Here is a 21,896-nt window from a genome sequence, read left to right on the forward strand (position 1 = left end):
TAAGCCTGTTGTGTAGATCTTTAAAAGCAGCAGTGCTTGGAAGCTTTATACGGGGAAAAGTGCACCAGTTGATGGGCTTTTAGCAGTGCTGTTCAGAAGTATGTCCATGAAACAGCCTTCCAGGAGAAAATTAAGAACTTATTTTGATTTGTAATGGCTTCGGTATGGTGTCAAGGATTCAAATCTGGTCCGAATCTGGAAGACAGCTCTTCCAGGAGCTGAGGAATACCAGGAGTCCATGGGGACAGAGGAGAGGCTATTGGGGCTCTGAATCTCTGGTGGAGAGGGTGGCAGAAAAAGATGGCTGCTGGGTGGGATGATCAAGGGGTAAGAAAAAGGCAATTGAGGAAAAAATATTAATAATAAATAAATAAAGCCCTGAATGCTTAGCTGATGTGTTTGGCAACGTGTGAGTGCCTTCTGCTCATTAACATGCTATCCTCATGGCAGCACGGCGAGGAGAGGAAGTGTTACGATTCCCATCTAGCAGACGGGGAGATGGAGCTATGAAGATGCACAGCAAAGCCTGGGACGCAGCTGGAGATCAGCCTCTGTCCCCCAATTAGCAACCCAACCGTTGCTCCCTGTTGGCAGTCTGCTGGTGGCCACAGGAGGTCTGTAGGGAAGGCACCCATCAGCTGCACTGGGTTTGTCCCCTTTATCGTGGGATTTGTCCCAGAGCTGCTGTCTACCCTTCATCTTGGGAGAAAACCCTCCCAAGTGGCAATCGGTGTTTGAGCTTTAAGATGCAATGAGTTGTTGCTGATTTAGAGCTGTAGTCAACTCAGATTTGCAGCCTCAGAGACTGGTTTGTCACTCTTGTGCCCTCTGAAAATGAGGAATGACTGCTGGACTTGGCAGCCGAGTGGCAGACCGACGCGCGGTCGGTTCCCCGCTGCCAGGGCTGGCAGATGCTGCAAGCACCGTGGCGTTGGCCTCCTCCTCCTCCTTGTTGTTCTGTGGTGATCTCACCCCAGCTCCCAGGGACCGTCCCATGAGCACTGCTGGCTGGCACCTGGCCCACGCGTCCTTATGAAGACATTAATCTCACATCTGAGGGTTGGGACAGTGATGGGCAGAAATTAGTGTCTTAAAGAGGTTCTTCTGTCCTGCCTTCAAATTGGCCAAATACTCATCAGGATTCTAAATCACAGATTATTTAATATTTTTTTTTTTTTACAGTGGATATCTGAAGTCTTCTAGGAAAAGTTTTGGGATAATTTGACACGAAAAGTTGTGTTTGCTTGCCAAGTCTGGTATGATTCCTTCTTCAATGATGGGCAAAGTCTCTTAACCCATTTCAATCTTGGGTTCCTAGCCTCAGCATGGAGACTGTGATCTTTTGCGTCGTCCTGTTTCCCTTTCTTGCGTCTTTAGATGGTAATTTTTTAGGCTAAGGACTGTCCCTAATTGTACAATACCCTGTAATCTGCCCTAAAATAACAGTTCAGTGCTTTATTCTTAGTCCTGCCACGTGTTTTCTCTGTGACGCTGGGACAATCACTTACTCTCTCAGAGCTTCTGTTTTCCTATCTGCAAAGCAGCGATAATGCCTACTGCCAAAGCAGATCGCTTGGCTGCAAGGTGCCACCTACGTGCTGAGCGCTGTTATTCCCTCTGCTCGATGTGCATGTGATCGTCATTAAACACGGACAGGACAGGCCGTTCTGTAGTGGCGGTTGTCCCCTATGGATGCAGGGACCTGTAATGGATCTGGTCTGGGGGGGTAGAACGCCCCGCTGAATGCGCTGCCCTGATGAACGGCAGCATTTTTCTTCTCAACAATTAGACAGTGCTGTCTTCTGTGAGGTTTGCATTAAGATAAGAAGGGGTTTGTTCAGATTTCTGCTTTTTTTTTTTTCCCTTTTTTCTTTTTCCCCAGCATTGTTCATACTGGACAAACGATTCTTTGTAGACGTGTTAGCGTTGGCTTGTTGCTGTTAAAGACATGAACAGTTTCTTACCAAGCAATCAGTGGGAGCCAATATTCATGTGTGTATGTTAATTACAATGAAATGATATAGTTAGTGTTCTGAAGCAATCGATTAACTGATTGATTAAATTATATTACGTATTATAATATGTATTATATACGCTATAACTTAGATTAACTCTAAATTACATTTATGTCTACACAATACAGGCGTGATGGCTGGGTTCAATATGAGCGGAGACCTCCAGAAGCCTGCTACCAACATCCCCCTGGGGTCTCTGGCTGCTATCGGCACCTCGTAAGTCATAAATTGGGGAAAATTTACTCTTTGGAGACTGACCTGGACGTGACCAATCCATTTCATATTCCCAACAACCTCTTATTACTCAGCCATCTGGAAAATTAAAGTCTGGCTCTCATTCAAATTATCATCCATTACCACCACCTACTCCGGGTGGGTGGGAGAAGAGGTTCATTAACGCGGATATAATCAGTCCTTCCTCTGCCGGGTGGGATGTGTGTTGGTGCGAGAGCAGTTGTGTTGCCGCAGCCCGGCTCTCCCAAGGCAGGGTGCAAAGCTCTCGAAGGCTGGGGGTGCACGATTTTGTCACTTGTTGCTGTTGATTTCAAAGTGCTCTCTTTTCCTATATAAATAGAAAATATAAAAAAAAATTATAATTTGTATTATTGGGAAAATAGGGCCAAGACAGGTGATATGACCTACCCACCGGCAAGGCTAGGGGGAGGCAGGAGCCCTGCATCCCCAGGCAATGCTGTCCCCTGGGAAATGCTACTTACCAGGGATAAAATACCCTTACATATTAAAAATAACCCAAACCTCGGTAGGTTTTCCTGCCTGTTTTCATTGCCACCTAAGCTGTTTTTGAAATCATTATGTTTAACTGCGTACCAAGGTTCAGGCAGGAAGGATCTTCTGAATTTAGAGGGATTCCTGCTGAAAGCGGTGCTTGTTTTAAGCGAGGGATTCCACGGGACCCAGAAATATCTCAGATGGATGGGCTGTGGCCATTCACGTCTCTGCTGTCTGCACTTTGCGGACGGATTTGCTTGTCCCTCCACCTGAGTCATGGAAACACCAGAGATACCAAAGGCTGACTGAGGTTGTAGAGCAAGCTGGCTGTGGTGTCTGTAATGTTACTGCCAGCTGAGGGGACCTGTGTACCTGCAGATTAATAGAATAGTTTGGGTTGGAAGAGACCTTTAAAGGCCATCTAGTCCAACCCCCCTCCAACAAGCAGGGACATCTTCAACTAGATCGGGTTGCTCAGAGCCCCATCCAACCTGACCTTCAGTGTTTCCAGGGAAGGGGCATCTACCACCTCTCCGGGCAACCTGTGCCAGTGTTTCGCCACCCTCATGGTAGAAAATTTCTTCCTTATATCTATTTCATATCTACCCCCTTTTAACGTAAAACCGCTACCCCTTGACCTATCGCAACAGGTCCTGTTAAGAAGCCTGTCCTCAGGCCTGGGTTATGCCCCCCGTGCACAGATCAAGAGTACAGGTGCCTTCCCCTCAGGGTACCATACGGTCACTCTGCGGCTGTCCCCAGTGCACTGGAGCAGGTGAGTAACATGGAATCAGTGTTAAATTTAGCCCTGAGGCTAAATCATGCAGGAACAGCCCATGCAGAGTGATTGAAGACACAACTTGCAGGTTGTTTTTTTGTTTTTTGGGTTTTTTTTGTGTGTGTGTGTATGGTTGGACTCGATGATCTCAAAGGTCCTTACCAACCATGAAGATTCTATACTTGACCTTCTCCTGGCTCGGCTAATGGGCAGAATTCTCAATGGTCTTCTCTTGCTGGAAAAAATTAGTTTATTTTTATTGTTTGCAGGTGGTTTCTGTACATGGTCTTTGTTTTTTTGCTGGGAGCCATTTGTACGCGTCAGTCACTCCGCTATGACTTCATGATGGCAGAGAAGGTAACTTGTTCGAATAACCCAGCGTGGTTTTATATAACGGTGCTTTCGGGTTGCCATCTGCCGTATCGAAGAATGCTTGAACTTTTTCAAAAGCCTAAGGAATTTGGGTGCCCATCCCTCATTGAAATTCGGGGGGATTTCCCCACTGCAAATGGCGGTGTACAATTGATTTGAATGGCTTTGCATTCACCGGCATATCCAGTAATGCTGAATCTTGGCATAATCACCCGGCAATAGCTTTAAGAGCTAAAATATGCTAATGTGGTCTAATGATAAATGCTGTATTTTATTCAATGTATCCTTTCTCGTTGGTGGAAGCTTAGACCAAATTGAAATCTCTAAAGAACCCCCCTGCTTATCTTTCCTAAGTCAAGCGAAGCTCACATTTCCATATCCAGCGGGCTGTAATTGCAGGGCGAGCAGTAGGATTATTAAACTCGAGACGTTCCACATGGGGTGTATGTACGTGAGGGAGGTTTGTAGTGTTACAGGCAAGGAACCTGATCATTGCAGGCCTTGAAAAAGAGAGCAAAAGATTTTGGCGTGTGTCGCTGTCTTTAAATGGGATATGGGACGTAATTTTCTATTATTCAGCATTCTCCAAAATCATGGGTTTGTCATACTTGACAGTATTTTTTGTGACTAATTTCAAATTGAGATGTTTGCCATTTCTTTGATTTGTAACATGGTTTTAATCTAAAATATCAATTTGCAACTCTGGCTTTGTTTTCTCCCTAAATAATTGTAGCTCTAGACATCCTTCAGCCCCCCAGATAAATTCCAGGTTATCGGTGGGGCTCCTGTCACTTCCCGCCAAGGTAAAAAATCATCTCTGTTTCAGGGCAAAAAAAGAATTATCCTGCCTTCTTTAAGGCAACATCTTTCTGTGTCAGTGTGACAGACTTAGTGGGCGAAAAACACAGTAACTAGAAGAATCAGCTTTAAATGAATCAGCTGAAGAGAAAGAGATTGTTAAAGCTGTGTTTTAACTTCAAAACCCTCTGGGGTGGGGAGGGGAATGAAAAATCTCATGGTAAAGAATGTGAAGATATTTAATAATGTTAGATATAAAACCAAAACAAACCCAAACAAAAAAGCAAATTCAATTTTCTTTTCCTTGGTGTGGAACAACAACAAAAAAAATGGTGCAATCCCCAATATTCATGTTGTTTCTTTGAGTTATAACAAGCTGCTGTAGATCTTAATGACTTTGTTTGAGGGGCGGCGGAGGAGAGATCGTTACACATCCAACGTGCAAACTCTCCCTTTCTGTCGCTCACAGGTGAGCGAGCACTTGGCTGCTGTTCTCCCTTACAATACTTGTTTGGCTTTTCAAACACAAAAATGAGATTCAGTAATTTCACTTCTAATGAGCTCGAAGTGCCAATTTCTTCCAAAGTATTCACGCTCTCTGTGCTCAAAACCCGCAGCAAACCCTTTCATCAGCCTCGGTGAAAAGGACTCTTCCCCTCTAACCCTGATTTGAATGTCAAGTAGTGCGTTAAAATGCAAGCATTTTTGGCAGCTAAAATAATATACGATGTCTGGCACAAGTGATTGTTCCTTCCAAGGATTTCTCAGAGCAGGGCAGGATTAGAGGAAAGGGAAGGGAAGATTCCCCATCGAGTGTCTGCCCATTGGTCTAATGGAAGCTGGTATCTGCTTATCTTTCTCTCAAGTTTCTCTGTCCCACAAGATAAAATTCTCAAGGCCCAAGTGGATTTTCACAGGGAAAAGGAATGCTCTGGTAGGAATTTTGTATGGTTCTGGACCACAACATCAATTTTACATGCCTTCCCCAAAGGGCAGACATTTATGGCTTTTTACCCAATCTCCTCTTGGCTGTGTGTGGATTTCATAGATGAGGAAAAGGCAGATGTAGCTTAAATCATCTTTAGACAGGTAAATTTTTGTTATTCCTTCTAATAAAGCATGAGCCACCTGACTTGAACAGGGGCAGAAGCTGGGAGGACCCATGTTCATTTATACTTTGTTTTCCACGAGAGGAAGGGTGGGAGGGAAGGAGAGGTGGGACACGAGGGACCTGCATTTAGTGCTGTCCCCTGCCATGGATGCCTATGGGCACCTCCAGTGGCCTGCTTCAGTATGGGCAGGACAGATCTGGACCAAAATTTGGGGGGTTTCTCACTTCCTGGCCTTTGTGCTGGTGTTACCCGCTGTGATTTGCCTTTTTCTGTGGCCGGCTGCTGGCTGTCAGACTCGTGTGGTCTTGGAGGACTCGGGGATGATGACCCTAGACCTTAGTCTCCTCGCCGTGTCTGCCCATGTCCACGTGCCGTGGTACCAGAAGCACTCCCATTTCAAAGCTTTCTTGAGGTTTTGTGTATTTGGGTAGGTTTTTTTCTAGAGATGTTGCCTGTGCTGGCAGCGCTTCACAGTGGGGACTCGCGCAGGGGCACCCCAGTCCTCGCTTCTGTGTGATAAACCATGGTCTGCCCTCCTGTCCCTCCACACCTGCAGGAGATGCTCCGCGTTTGAAAGGGTGCTCACTAGAAACCGGTAATAAACCCAGCCTTGTTAGCACTGTGGCTTTAAAGATTTATTTTTATTTTTTTTTAAAGTTTCATGTTGGCCAAAGGAAATTCTCTTCTCATCGAAGACAGGAAAATAAGGTCATTGTATTATATCCTTCGGAGCGTATTTTTTGAGATGCCATTTGTTTAAGTGGCAATTTTGATTTGGTTTTACTGTGGGTTTTCTCTCAGGATTGGTTTTCCCCTCTGGGACGCAGGGGTTTGTCTTCCTGTTTTGGATGGTTGGAAGCCTGGGCAGCTTTTCCTGTATGATGTGCTCTGTATATAAGTGATCTCTCCTGAAATAAACTCACTTCCAGTTACTTAAGGGGAATCTAATAGCTGCTGCTTTGCTGCAATTGCTCCAAGTGACAAAGAATTTCTTGGATATGAGCTTGTCAAATGGCTCTGTCGGTACAGGATGTTCAGTATTAAATTACTTTTATGGGATAATTTTCCTGTATTAATTGCTTGCACTTTATACCATAGACCAGTTAAATTGCTACTTTCCCAGGGCTCGCTCTGTTCATTTAGCCACGTTACAAAATATATGTGATCTCTTAAAATGCTTGTATTTGAGACTGCTCGGGGGTTTTTAAAGAACAATATAATCAACTTTACGTTCTCTCCGCTTCCTCCAGGTATCCTTGGTGGGTTTCTTGTTTTTGCTAGGGCTGTACATCTCGTCCCTGGCCTCCTGCATGGGAGGGCTCTACGGAGCACCCAGGATCCTGCAGCGCATCGCCCAGGAGAACGTCATCCCCACGCTCGCCTTCCTTGGACGTGGGGTTAGTCATCCTTCCTCCGAGATTGCTCTCAAACCTTCGCCTGAAGGAAAACTGGCGACTTAAGAAGCCAGGGCTTCTGTGTGTCTGTAGGGTGAGGTGGGGGATGTATGAAAATCAAGGAGGGGCAGGCTTGGGATCTGGTACCCTAGAGTAGGTGGAAAAGCCGAGAAGTGGGTGGTTTTATTAAAGACCCAAGAGCCCAGCTGCTTGCAGTCCTTTCCCTGCCTGTCCCCCGTGCTGCACCACCTCAGTCCCAAGCCCCAAACACCTTATCTTCATTGGTGCTTATCTTAACCGTGGCCAAGGGAGGTACCTAGCTCTTCTCTGCCCTCCCAGCAAGGGCAGAGACATGAAGCTTTTGTCCAGGCACTTTGGTGAAATGAATGGTAATTGATTCTTTATCTTTTTTCTTTTTCTTTTCTTTTTTTTCTTTCTTTTTAATTTTCTGCACTTTTTCTCTGAGCTCTTCCTATCCTCTCTGGTAACCTCATAGCTGAGTACGTGACTAGTCACGGTGCAGTGGACTCAGTCTCACCGGAGGAGAGCACACTTCTTTGTACGATAAGGTGCCTTTTGGAGTCTGTAAAATAAAAAAACAAAGAATAGATTTGAAGGGTTAAGTTAGGGGGCTGCTAAGCTTTAGATGTGCTTTGAAACAAAGCCTTGCTTTGAATATGACAAGAGGCTTTTTCCTTGTCCTCACAAATAATCCGCATTCACGTGAGTCGTTCCGCTGAGATCAGTCGAAGTACCAGTCACTCAGGACTCTGTAGTCTTGGGCTATACGTTCACAGCAGACTATTTTTTATGGCTTTCTCTTCTTCTAAACAGGGAGAAAATAATTCCCTCGGTCTCGATAACCTGCAGCACCTAACTGTCTGTACCGAGGGCTGGAAAAGTCTTACAATGTTTTGCTCCTTCAGAGCAGCTTATAAACATGGAAAGATATTTTACAATATTGGTATTTATGAATGTTTTAAAATATTCGACTGTTTTGTAGGTATAATAATTTGGTAGACTTTGTTTTATGTTTCTCAAAGTAATTTTCTAAAATTAAAGTCATAATAATAGCAATAATAATAATAGATAGTAATAATTATAAGTGAAGCAGGAACAATAATGACAGCAAAAACTTCCAACTCCTGGAGTCAGTTGTCAGGCAATCCCGGAGCAGGCTGTTCTCCACTTGGCAATCCTTTGCAAATTCTCTGTGATTTAGCAAATTTGCTTGCAAAGCTGATTCCCTCTCTTCTCTGGTAGTTTTCTGTCTTTCTGTCAAAATTTCTGCTCTGAACGCGGTCCAGGCAGAGAGCCACAATGGGAAGGGCTCAAAAAGAGGTGAGAAATCAAAGGCAGATCACTTTCCCCCCATCCTTCTCTCTGCCACCTTGAAAATTGTCTAGATTTGGTTTATGGAGAGTTACTGGATTTAGTTTGCCCTTACTAATCTGTTCCACATCAGTTCTTCTTTTCCATGGCTGAAAAAAGTGTTGTAGTCACCATAACCCCAGCTGATGGGAAGGACACAACTGTTTTCTGTAGCATTAAACCCAAGCCAGAGGCATCCTGAGATCATCCCATCTGTTCCCCATCTCAGTATGTTCTTCTGATACCAAAGATGCTTTCTGAGAACCGTGTTCCTTTATCCCCGAGATGTATTTCTATTTCATTGTGAAAAGGCGTAAGGTCCAGAATGGGTCCCCTTTTCTGTTAATGAATAAGGATGGAGGAACTAGAAATAGTTTCAGTTTGAGCTGTGTGTTTCTTAAAGAAGCACATGCAGTACGGAAAACCTAAGATGTTTTGTAATATATCTTGTAAGATATTTTCCAGAGAGATCTTTACACAGCCTGCACGGGCTTTTTGGGTACTGAAATGGCGAGACAGTGCCTGGTCCAAGGAAGGACATGTTAGACCTGGGATTAAAGTTCATGAGCTGATGGCTCAAGTCTCTCCTGATGCCCTTTGCTTTAGAATCATAGAATGGTTTGGGTTGGAAGGGACCTTAAAGATCATCTAGGTCCAACCCCCCTGCCCTGGGCAGGGACACCTCCCACTAGACCAGGCTGCTCAAAGCCCCATCCAGCCTGGCCTTGAACACCTCCAGGGATGGGGCAGCCACAGCTTCTCTGGGCAACCTGTGCCAGTGTCTCACCACCCTCATAGTGAAAAATTTCTTCCTGATATCGAATCTAAATCTCCCCTCTTTCAGTTTAGAACTGTTACCCCTCAACCTATTGCTCCACTCCCTGATAAAGAGTCCCTCCCCATCTTTGCTGTAACCTCTTTTATGTACTGGAAGGGGCTATAAGGTCTCCCTGGAGCCTTCTCTTCTCCAGGCTGAACAACCCCAGCTCTCTCAGCCTGTCTTCTAGGCTCTCTCTTTCACCTCCTCTCCCTGCCTTCACTGCACCCCAGGGGAGAGGAGCAGGCAGTGTTTCTCCTGGCTGCCTGCCTTCCCAGTGCTCACCCGGCATCGCTGGGGCTGCCTCCCGCCCTCCAGCATCCTCGGCTGCCCAACCTCTCTGCTGCTTCCCTCCCGCCGCTGGGCAGATGTGGCTTGGGTGGAAGAAAGGAGGGAAACCCCGAGTGCGGAGGCTCAGCCGGCCATGGATTAAGCTCAGCCTCGTGTCAGGGCAGGGCCAGAAGCTGCTGCTGTGAAGGTGGCACTGCTCCATGCAGGCATCGACTCTATCTGGCAGCCAATGCCTTTCCAACGGCAGTGTGTGGGAGCCTTTGTGGTAGTCAGCGATGCAGAGTCCTGTAGAGAAATTGGAGATGAACAGTTAACTCTAATTAACGCATTTTATTGCCAGACTTTCCATAAGCCCCACAAATCTCTCTGAAAGTTTATTGCTGCTTTAATGACCTTGTTTTACGGCAGAGATACGGAGTGAGAGTGGATGAGCTTTCCAAAGACAGAGCTTGAGTAAGGCTCAGAGGTGAGGTGGGAGATTGGCAGCTTCTGGCTTCCGTCCTGTTCTTTAATTTATTAAGCTGCTGAGCCTCTGGTTGTGCACACGTGAGTGTGTTTCATGACTAAGGGGGCACTGCAGACCGCCCAGGTAACTGCTCGTGGCAGCTGAGCACATGGCGAATCCTCACGGCGAGGCTCATGGTTATTAATTTAAATGTAAGTTTGTTTTATTTACAAAATAGAAAGGACCCAACAAGACTCCAGTGGCTGCAATTTGCTTAACAAGTCTCATCACCATGGCTTTCGTCTTCATTGGGCAAGTGAACGTTCTTGCTTCTATAGTCACCATCAACTTCATGTTAACGTATATTGCTGTAGACTATTCCTATTTCTCGATCTCCTTGAGCTACAATGTTCAGCAGAAACCTGATGAGACCCAGATGGAAAACGCTAGGCCCGCTCACTCTTCCCAGCCTTTAATTTTCAACAAGCCCTCCAGCCGTGTAGCAGATGGAGTAATTCAAAGCAGATCAAACGGCACCTTGCTGGAATTCACAAAAGACATGGACCAGCTTTTTAAACCATTTCGCAGTGAGCCCGGTACTTGCGAAAAAGGGGGAGCTAAGAATTTAACCCAAAAGGTAAAACAAAAGAAGGCGAAGAAGCCAGCCAAGCAGACACTACAAGACAGCTTTCTTCTGGATCTCCATCAAGATGGTCCCCCGGCTCAGTGCGGCTGGGATGAGACCACGGAGCCCCACAAGGAGAGCCGGCAGGACCTGGCTGAGCAGGGCTGTCGGCGTGACACGGGTCTGTGCTCATCACCCGCTGCGGATGCCCAGCGGACACCCGGGCTGCTGGAACCCGGGGAGCAGCTCTGCAGCGAGGCCCCCGCGCCCCCTGGCCAGAGGGGAGAAGGTAAGGGCTGTAGGAGATGGACATCTCCGTACTCACGGTGCTTTCCTGGAGGAAGGTGTGAGAGTAGCGTTATACAGGGCTATCGCTCAATGATTCATAGCAATAGTAGCATTTATTGCAGGTGAGAGTAGGGTTCATTGCAGCGCATCACAGGAGCAGTTCAGTGCAATTTCCTATGGAAGATTAATGACAGGAAAGCAGGCAGACTATATTTAGTGTGGGGTTGTTTACTATATACTCATTATTCTACACATGCACACTTAATGCTTTACATGAAAAAGGTTTTGATTGTTTCTAGGGGTTTCCTTTGCCCTGGGTGCAGGGGATGGAGGGATGAAGCCGTGCAAGTCTAAAACTCCGGCTGTCAAAATGCAGCGGTCCCCCTGCCGCAGGTGGAGCCTGAAATTCAGCATCAACTGCTCAGATGTTGATGGGTTGTTTTTTTTGTTTTGTTGGCGATGTGGGTATTTGATAGCATGTGTTTGCTTGGAGTTGGTCATCTCAGTGCCGTAGTGTTTTATCAGCGTTATTCAATTAACCTTTGTAAACCCTTCCAAGGGAGAAAGGCCTTATTTCTCTTCTTTCACAAATAGGGAAACTGAAGCAGAGCTAGGCAGATGTGGTCTTCAAATGGACTCAGGACCAGAACTGGCAACTTTGTTTTTTCCTTGCACTTCTTTTTGCTTTCATTTTAGAGGTTTTGGTTAAGTTCTGCCACACCCAGCTGTCGGCTAGAATTTCTGCTTTAGTTTTCTGCGATCTGGTAATGTAAAGTAGGCGGAAAAAACCCGACACTTTAGCCCCTTTCTAATGTCTCTTTTTTTTTCCCGTCTCTTTTTTTCATTAGAATCGTCTCTAAAGCAACAAAATCCAGAGCTGGGAATTCAACAAATACCAAAATCCTTCTACTCCAAATTCTGCAACCACTGGGTTTCCTTTGCTGGTGTAAGTAATTTTCATTTATTTTGAGCACTGGTTTCTGCTTGCAGGAAACGAATGGAAATTCATCACTTACTGCAGTGTAAATACACTTCAGTACTATAAAATGGCTTTTGTTTCTACTGTTTGAGGTCACCTGAATTTAAGTACTCAAGGTACCATGCATCCAGCAATTCAGATTCGCAGAAATCCAGGTGACATATTATTTCAGACAACAACAGCAGCAAAAAAACCCAACCAAACCCAAAAAGTTACAAATTCAAAGCCTGGCATCTTAGGGCTTTAGAGATGCATGACTGGCTGGGAAAAAAAGTGTGTCCCTCTTTTCACAGTGCGCCAGCCTGCTTTTTCGTGCTGTGAGGTGGAGTGAGACATCAGCTTCAACGCTGCATTGCTTTTATTTATGAAACGGTTTCTGCATGCCCAGGGTGGGGTTTCATTGGTGTTGACCTCCTGATACCAGCAGACCAGTTGTAAAATTCAGCCTTTTGAGGGAGGAAAGTGGAGCATTCCTCCAGCGCGTTACTTTAAAGAATAAATAACTTTTAAACAGCTTCCGTCTGAAGCAGCTGAGGAGCTTAAGACATTTAAATTCATCTTGGGAAGATGGATTAATGGGCAGATGACAGGGAAAGGGTCAGATATGCATAATGAATGAACCATATGGCTTTGCTGCGTGGACGGGGATTTCGTAGTTGTGTGTAAAATGTAACAAACCCACTCAAACAACACACTGAACCCTTTTAGTTTAATCCTCAGGTGGAGTTTGACACTGCTGCAGCAGCCCACTCCTGGTGAGGGACCCTGCCTGGTTGCAGTGCTAGGGGTGGGGTGGGTGCTGGGGGCTCCTCTCTAGCGATGACATCTGTAGGAGGTGTCATCGCAGAGCGGTCAGTTCTCTGCCTTAGCGGGGGAATTTGCTTACAGAGGTGACTGACGTGTTCACTAAAGCAGGTTTGGTTTCCTGTCGATGGTCAGACTCGGGAGGAGGTTGCAGCAGAGCTGGGAAGGGATCAACAATGCAAAATAAAATCACAGAAGCAAAAATCAGATGCATTATTCATGCTGACTCCTTTCCCCTCTGCGCTCTCCCAGCTTCACCCATCGTGTCAGTCTGGACTCATGTAGCTCTTTCTTTGCATGCTGCCCCTTGCTGTTCCTGACCCGATCCATGAAGATGCTACCCCTGCCCCTGTTCCTATGCACCCTGAGCCAAATCTGCCTCCTGAGCTGGTGAGCCTCTGGATGCTCCTCTTGGAGTAGCCCAAGCAGAGACCTGAGGCCCATGCTGCCTCTAGGACTCAAGGTATCTCACTGAAAGCTACCTCCATGCTGCTGAAGATGACACTATAAACCTGTGCTGTCCCTCCTTTTAATGGCGAGACCAAACGAGGCTCCCTATAACATGGGGACCTCATTACTGAGAAACCTCAGCCATGCCATACCCAAATCTTTTCAGATAACACTGGATGGACGTGCTCTATGTGTGGCCAAAAGCCATGCAGCATGGAGTGTTCTGCAGGCAGGAGATGATGTGGTTCCCCAGGGGTCCTGCCATACCACCAGCCTCAGCCACTGATGCCCAGGAGCATCCATCCACCCATGTGGTTGCAGCTGGCACCATTCCTCCTATGGGCAGGGCCCGGGCTGTGGCAGCAGGTCCTGTGCAAGAAGAGCCTCTCTTGATTCCCCATCCTGGGACATCGTTAGGAGGGAGACACCTAAAAGGAAATGTTCTTCAGGTTAAAGCCGAGTGGCTGCATCCTGGGTCCTGACTGTGTGTGTCTTATGCAACGCTCCCAAGAAAACCCAGAGAAAGACCGAGGTGCAGAGATGCCATCAAAGCACTGGTTTTGCATGCATTTTAAACATTTTTAAGATGCAGACTTTCTGGCAAAAAAAGAAGAGCATTTACTGATGCTCTCGTAACAACTTGAAAGCCTCAGCCCTGCCTCATTTATTGAAGAGTTTCCATTAGAGTTGCAATGCGTGATCATCTTGCGAGGCTGAGGAGCAAACGTCTGACCCGGTGTCAGGCTGTGTCAGAAGGTGAGCTGTCCTCCCCGGGCTCCGTGCTGCCGGCTCTCCCACAGGGCCAGAGCAGGAGGCCAATGGAGCTGCTGGGCTTTGCAGGGAAAGGACTGTCAGGTTGTCATCAACACGTTGTCTTACAGGCTCTGGGGTAACCCCCAACCATGTCTTCCCAACAGGCGATCGTGTCCCTCATCATAATGTTTGTCATTCAGTGGATCTACACCCTCGTCAGCCTGGGCGCAGCCGTTATTCTGTATTTCTACATCGGCCAAGTGAGCCCAGGACTCCCCCTTGGTGAGTATTTCTTTTTCTGTATTATTAAGTCTGCTTAAAAAATTCATTAAGCTTTAATTTAACTTCATTAGGAATCGAGACTCGTGTGTTTAATATGCAGGTGACACAGTGAATGATGAGGTTTTATTTCATTGCTAGTTCTAATACATTTTCTCTCTGGCTCTTTGATTTTATATTGGATTCCAACTGCAACTAGTGTGAGTCTCAGAGTTTGAACATTGTGCTTATTGCTTTAATATATTGTACTTTAAATGGCAAAACCAGATACTAATACTAAGACTTAACAGGGATGGCAGATTGTAAATGTATCACAGCAATGAGAAAAATCTGCCATAAATACGTTTTAATGAACTTAATTAATCAACCTAAACCCACCTGAGAAAACTTTAATGAAAATGGGAATTATGACGAGTATCTCATTAAATCTCAGCATTCATAACTGCAGAACAAGAGGGCCTTTTGACTCCAGAACGAAACAGGTTGAATATGTTGGGAACGTAATCTGGGAAAATACTCTTAGGCAGAGGGCATTAGAAAGGTCTGCGCATGTGATCGGCTTAAACAAGTTCAAAATTGAACAGTGCAGCACATTCCGGAGGCAGCTCGCGAGAGCCTACGGCTCCTTGGCACGGCTGCGGGAGGGGTTTGCGTTGGTCCGTGGCTCTGAAGGGAGAAGGTGGTACACACACACAGTGTGCACGCACTCACGTACTTATGCGTACATACATGGGTAGGGTCATATGGACATACATAGGTGCCTACATACATAAGTACCTGCACACCTGGACGTGCAATTTTTTTGTCCCAGATGAGAACAGTCAAAAGCACCTGAGTTCATATGTCTTCTAAGCAATGCAGGAATAGCTCCCTGGGTTTATTTAGATGGGGGGGCTGGTGGACGAGAAGCTCAGCATGAGCCGGCAATGCGCACTTGCAGCCCAGAAAGCCAACCGCATCCTGGGCTGCATCAAAAGAAGCATGGCCAGCAGGGCAAGGGAGGTGATTCTGCCCTTCTGCTCTGCTCTGGTGAGACCCCACCTGCAGTACTCTGTCCAGCTCTGGAGTCCTCAGCACAAGGAGGACATGGACCTGTTGGAGCGGGTCCAGCGGAGGGCCACGAAGGTGATCAGAGGGCTGGAGCACCTCTGCTATGAGGACAGGCTGAGGGAGTTGGGGTTGTTCAGCCTGGAGAAGAGAAGGCTCTGGGGAGACCTTATAGCGGCCTTCCAGTACCTAGAGGGGGCTACAGGAAGGATGGGGAGGGACTCTTTATCAGGGAGTGTAGTGATAGGACAAGGGGTAACAGTTTTAAACTGAAAGAGAGGAGATTTAGACTGGATATTAAGAAGAAATTTTTACTATGAGGGTGGTGAGGCACTGGCACAGGTTGCCCAGAGAAGCTGTGGCTGCCCCATCCCTGGAGGTGTTCAAGGCCAGGCTGGATGGGGCTTTGAGCAGCCTGGTCTAGTGGGAGGTGTCCCTGCCCAGGGCAGGGGGGTGGAACTAGATGATCTTTAAGGTCCCTTCCAACCCAAACCATTCTATGATTCTATGAAAGACCGTTAGACAGTAGGTAAGCAGTTACTAAGTTTCAGAAACCCAAACGATGAGAAACCAAAAAATAGTTGTCATTTGGTATCCATCACAACATCGCTCACCAGTGCTCCTCTTTCCACTCTGACTTCTTTTCTATTTATCTGCAGGGGACAGTAGAAAAGAGCTGAGATTGTCGACAGTACTTGCTAATTGGCATCTTTTGAAATATATCTAAGTTTTAACAAATTTTTTTACAGCCCATATATATTAAAGAAAACACAATGTTTTCAGGCTTTGGAGTTTTCTTTGCCTTTGTGTATTCATTATGTTATATCTCTGTTATCTGCTTTTGAAATATTTACCAAAAATGACTTTAAAAAGAATTTCTCAGTCAGTGTGTAGAAGACTTTGGAAGATGTTCTAAGAAATAGCAGCATGATTAGACATCTTTTTCATGGTTTCTTTTGCACGAGCATTCCCATGCATGCAGTAAAACAACGCACAGCAAAGAAAAAGTTAGAAATGAGCACTCAAAGTTCAGCCCAATTTTCATTTGGCTGTGAGGGAACGTTATTTTGTGGTCACATGGCATCCAATGAGCCGTGAGTTTGTTCTCCAAAAGGCTGAATGACCCTTCTGTCTAGGGGGACTGGGAGACACTGGCTTGAGAGATGCTCTGGATTAAGGACTAGATGAAGAACTTGGGAGCAGTTGGTTCTGCTCCCAAAAACCCCAAAATGCTCTGGGATTTTGACATGTCCCTCTCCTTTCTCTTCCTCCCCAACAGGCTATGACAAACCCAGCAGGAGCTGCTGGGTCTCTGTTCTCTTCCCTGTTCCTCACCACAACCTTCTCCTGCTGCTTTTGCTGCCTGCTCCGGCACCTCCCTGCCCCTGCAATGAACCAGTGCAGGAAACTATCTCTACAGAGAAATCACAAAAAATCAGTATTGGTGTAATAAGCTAAGCCAGCTCTCCATGGGGTGAGAGAGGAGGGAATGAACAGCGAGACCACAGCCACCCTGGTTGAGGTCGGTTGAATGGCCCCTCCCGTCTCCCCATCCCTGCAGTGGGAATGAGCTTTGCAGTCCAGGGAGGAAAAGGTACGGCTGTGGGTGCCTGGTGCTTTGCTCACGGCTTTACTGGGGTTTTCACAAGCTGTCAGTCTAGGAAAGGAGAGCTGTTCTCTGTGGGAAATTTGAGTTAAGTTTCTTGACAATCGTTTAAAAGCTGCAGTGTGTGGGAAGACTGCAGGAGCGTTCTTACCGTGGCGGAATCTTTGTGTACTGCAGGCTAATAAGAAGCAGGCTGGTTTGAGATTTTATGCGAAAGTTCAATGGCGTAATGCTATTATGAGAGAATTAGCAGCGTACTGACTTCTCGTGCCTTTTCTCCGTAGGAGCAGCAGCAAATTTCAGTTTCTTCAGCTGGATTAAGTCGGTTTTGATCACCTCGTGCAGGTTGGTACCAGTGACCGAGGCGATGCTCGTTGTTCCTGGGAGCCAGTAATGTGCACAGCGAGGGGTGGCAGAGTTGACTTGCTTATTACCTTCAGTAGTCCCTTCTTGCATATTCAAAGTTATTCTTCATGGTAAAAGTAACTGCTTGCTCCTGTTAGCCTGGTATATGGTTGGCCATGTAAGTGGGAGAGCTGGAGTCTCCTCTGCCTTGTATGTGGACGTGTCAGCTGATAACTGTATCTCGGTGCCTGAAGCTTTATCTTACCCCAAAGGTCTGTGCTCAACCTCGGTGCCTCAGGTTGAACTGGAAAATCTGGTAGGAAGTGAGGAACAGGAGACTCTGTCTCTTTCACCCAGCGTCCATTGAAAGCGAATTACTATGGTAGTGGTGGAACAGGCACACGTGGCAGCTGTGCTCGAGTTTCAGAGAGGAAATTTGGGGGCAAGCCGCAATAGCTACAGGGCAAATACAGTAAACAAGGTCTGCAGTGAGGGAACCATTCAATATTGAATTTGCATGGGACTGCAGTCGCAATGTCTTGGGGTTTTCCTTCCCAGAAGACCTTAAGGGTTTTTCTTGGTTGGTTATTAACTGGTTTTGTTAATCTGTTTTGATCCTATTAATTATTAATTCCATCACTTTTGAGTTTCCCACAGAGGGTAGTGACCATCTCTGCCGCTGTATGATGCAGTGGGATTTTGAGGTTCTCAATCTGTTGGGTTGCTTTTTTGTTGCAGTGGGTGAACGTGCACAACATGAGCTGCCATGCATTACGTGGGCAAATCTGGTGGCTCCTTTAAAATAAATGAAAGTCCAGGCATTTAAGCACATTGGCACACATGCATGCCTGTCTTGCCAGCTCCTGCTTCTACCTGTAGTCCCTATAACGTGGCCACATTGTCCTTTGGCGCATCTCAGCCCTGTCTCCTGCCCATGGTCAGAGGTTCCCCGTGGGAGGCTGGTTGAGATGTGAGGCTTCATGGAGAGTTACCGTGTGTGGAAAGGAGAAGCTATTCCTCCCGGAGAGGCAGCACCACTTCTCGTGGGTAGAGGTGCCGTTGTCTCTGGGGGATTTTCTCCTGCAGGTTACCAGACCGCCCCCGTCCTCAGTGCTTTGATCAGCGCAATCGATGAGCAGAGACCCTGCCGAGGAGGGATGAGTGGGGAGCTGGCGACTGCCCAAGGCAGAGACGGATCCTGTTTCTCTCTCCTCAAAAAGTGCAATCTCTGGGTCAGCCAGCCAGCTTGGTCACCTTACGCTGGTACCAGGGCTCCTGCTCGTGCTGTCACAAAGACAATTTTGGTCTGCTAGGGGGTCAGGGCATCATTTTGAAGCCCACCTTTGCCACACTGTGAGAAATTGCATTAAAGTCATTTGCTGTTTTTTTCCTAAGCTTTGTTTTCTTGAAATCCAGGCAAGACATTTTAATGAATTGGAGGGGATAAAGAAATCCCATTAGAGTGCAAGAGAGCTGGAGGCAACCAAGGATCCTTGACACCTAAGGCTCTTGGGTGCTGAATGAGGTCCGGGTCGGTGCTATAAGCTCTTGCTGTTTTGATTTGCAGATGTGCAATAAGATTTTCTTAAAATCAGCCTCCGGGAATAAAGAGATTGCAGGAGTATCTTCACTTTCATTTAAAAGAGTTACAAAAATAATTGAAATGTACACTAAAGCTTAGGAAACTATAAGAAGGATATTTTTCATTAGAAATGGTTCAAGCTCCTTCTTTTCCTGCACGGTGTGGAAAGTGTTTGCCATAGCCAACGTCCAAAGAGGAAACTGATTTGTTAAGAAAATGTATATTTTCCAGTGTTTGCTGGAGGAAGGGAGTATACTTTTTGTCTGCCTTCTAGGAAAAGTACTTTCAGATTAGCTCTGTGCCTCCCAAAGGCGATGAGAAGGGTTCAGCCTCTTCACAGCCGCAGTTCGGCTGATTTTCTTTGCGCAGCCGCTAATGGATGGCAAACAAGGGGTGATGCAGGTGCCTCTGCTGCTCTGTTTGCAGGAGGAGGCCATCTCCCAAGGAGCAGATCGTGGTGACACCGTCCTTTGCAACAGTTGGCATGGAGACCACGCAGCTCACCGAGGAGAACGCAGACTTCGCCTCGCGGGACCGCTATCACCAGTCCTCGCTTATCAGCAGAGAGGAGTTTGGGAATCAATTCCAGTAAAGGACACACAAAAAAAAATACCAAGCCGTGACTTCAAAAAGCATTTAGAAATGCTAATGGCTGCCATGGTGCCTTGTGAAATACTTGAATATATATGAAAAGGATGTGAATAGTTATTTATAGATTAGAGACTTGTTTGTTTATGCAAACTACAATATTGCTGGGTTTCAAATCTTACCCAAAATGGGGGAATAAATGCAAATGAAAGAGCCAGTCCAGGGGAGCGATGAGTTACTGAGGACAGTATAATCCTTTTAAAGAATTCAATTATAAGCACTGTTGAGCTCTAAAGACTGTCACTGCTGTAAAAGCTTACAACAACCCATTTCAAACGTCCTCTGGGTGACTAGGGACGCGTTGTGCCTGGGAGCGGTGACCTCGGCAGCGGGAGCCAGCGCCCGGCTCCCAGCTGTGCCACGGTGGGATGCGACCTTCCAGGTCAATTCACTTCTCCTGGCATGAATTTGCCTGCTTGTAATACAGTAATTTTCTACCTCAGCATTTCAATTTCCAAGGTCTTAGAAAGTACTTTAAGGCATTAGACAATAGGCCAGAATCAGTGGCAAGTGCAAGAAGATTATGAAATATATTCACAACTGGAATCGCGCATTTAAGTGCAGGAATGTGGTATAATGACCTCTGCTGTAAAACTGTGAAATGATGTCTTAAAAGCTGTTCATAGTGATTTCCCACATCCTTTCTGACATAACATCTGGGACCTGGCAACATAGCTGGGTCCCAATAGAGCATCTCCTGGCTGAAGGAAGATGATTGAGAAGTGCCTTAAACAATATGTTTAGCCTCATCTTTGCTAATTTTGCTTAAAGCCCATCCCATGGTGAGCTCCCACAAGGAGCCGTTTCTCCTGCTGCCATGATTTGGGATGTGGGAGGTTCAGCGGGGGATGCTGCAGGATTTCCTGCGCAGACCTTAGGGTTGGTTGGGCAGTGGCTGTGGGGTGGGGTGAGGTTTTGCACAAATGCCACTGTCACCATCACTTCTGCTCCCCAGGGAAAAAGCCCTCCATTGAGCACTGTCCTGCCCGAGGCAGCGGTCCTGGCAGAGACCTGGGGAGGTGCGAGGGAGGGCTCTGGGTTGGGGCAAGCCCCAGCAGCACAAGCTGTTCTGATGCTAAAAGGAGGGGGAAATCACTGCCTTTCACTTCCTTCATCTCCGAGTGTTTCAGCCTGCAGATTATTTATTTCTCCTTCTGTGCAATAAAATCTCGAGACACCAGGAACTCCTCTCCATGCTCGTGTGGGCACGCTCAATGCCTTTAAGCACCATTTCACTTGCCAGCGCCCAGTGCCCTGGCGTTACCAACCGTGGGGGGCTCCTCATCCCATCTCATGGTCTGACCAGCTGCAGCTTTGGCTCTTCCAGTTTTCTTACAGAGGGAAGCAAAGGAGGCTTTCTACTAAGACGAAGAAGAGAGCAGTCCTGGCACACTGCAGAAAGCATATTAATTTTCCAAGATTGCAGGTCTCTTAGTAAGCATTTTTAACCTTAATTATCTCAATAGAGGCAAGAGGGAAGTTATGCTTGTGTTGCTAACTCTGAGCCACCTCAAGTTGGTCGTTCTGTGTTGGAAACACTTCTTCCAGGGTTCTTTCCTTCCATTGCCTTTGGTTTCCAAAGAGTCTGGATCTGTTGTGGGGATGTGGCTCCATGCTGAAGCTTCCCCTGGGTTCCCTGGGACCAGCGGCTCCAGAGAGCCCTTCCTCTGCTCATAGCATCCTTGACGTTGGCAGCTACTGCTGCCGTGCAAACTTCAAACGCTCCTTGGTGCTGGTCTGGTGCTGGTCCACCGCTGGCAAGCTGCGTGGGGCTGTGTTATCCCTCATTACAGTTTGATACACAACCATAATGCCATTGCTGTAAAATCTTGTATTTCATCAAGATATTGCAGGGTGCCTTCCCTCCCCAGAGAGGCGTTGCCCAGCCCCATGTTGCTCTGTAGTTTGAACAAAAGAAAACCTTGGAGTGCGGCATGAAGTGAATGATGGACAGAAATTCTTGGGTTAACTTCTTTGTTAGCTCCTAAACAATTTAGTTCCCTTCTTAAAATAAGGCAGCAATCAGGAGATCCAGAGAGGGAGGATGGGGAAGGTCCCTTGGCCGTGTACCTCACTGGGCAGCTGCGCTGGGGGAAGCCAGATGACTTGGTAGTGGGGAGTGTTTCCCTCTCCGACACTGCAGTCCCCGCTCGTCCCCAAAACTGGGACATGAGGGGCCAGAAATACAAGCAGCTTCTTCTCCCTAGGGCTAGCAGTGTTGGGAAGGTGCCTCACAGTTTACTTTTAGCTAAGTCCGCAGCATCTGTCCCCTTCCCCTGCCACCACCATCCTGCCCCTTTAGCTCCAGCAGCCCTTTGCGTCCCAATGTCCCTTGGAACAATTTCGGTTGTGTTTGTGGGCTGGTAAA

The 21,896-nt window shown here is 46.8% G+C and overlaps 1 protein-coding gene across 5 annotated transcripts in view; it reads left to right on the top strand.

The window, feature by feature from the left end:
* The window catches only part of SLC12A8 (solute carrier family 12 member 8), a 56,546-nt gene extending 35,769 nt beyond the window's left edge, over window positions 1-20,777 (top strand). For 2 of the 5 annotated variants that reach the window (XM_063342052.1, XM_063342053.1), the window contains exons 7-14: window positions 2,144-2,231; window positions 3,792-3,879; window positions 7,055-7,201; window positions 10,361-11,036; window positions 11,884-11,981; window positions 14,183-14,303; window positions 17,238-17,298; window positions 19,307-20,777. In XM_063342052.1, the coding sequence (XP_063198122.1) occupies window positions 2,144-2,231; window positions 3,792-3,879; window positions 7,055-7,201; window positions 10,361-11,036; window positions 11,884-11,981; window positions 14,183-14,303; window positions 17,238-17,298; window positions 19,307-19,472 (1,445 nt within the window). In that variant the 3' untranslated portion in view covers window positions 19,473-20,777. Of the gene's footprint in view, window positions 1-2,143; window positions 2,232-3,791; window positions 3,880-7,054; window positions 7,202-10,360; window positions 11,037-11,883; window positions 11,982-14,182; window positions 14,304-16,626; window positions 16,942-17,237; window positions 17,299-19,306 lie in introns of all 5 variants that reach the window. The other 3 variants (XR_010072066.1, XR_010072067.1, XM_063342054.1) reach the window with 3 other exon arrangements.
* The last annotated feature ends 1,119 nt before the right edge of the window (window positions 20,778-21,896 follow it).

The sequence above is a fragment of the Chroicocephalus ridibundus genome, chromosome 7, assembly GCF_963924245.1.
Source record: "Chroicocephalus ridibundus chromosome 7, bChrRid1.1, whole genome shotgun sequence".
Lineage (NCBI taxonomy): Eukaryota > Metazoa > Chordata > Aves > Charadriiformes > Laridae > Chroicocephalus > Chroicocephalus ridibundus.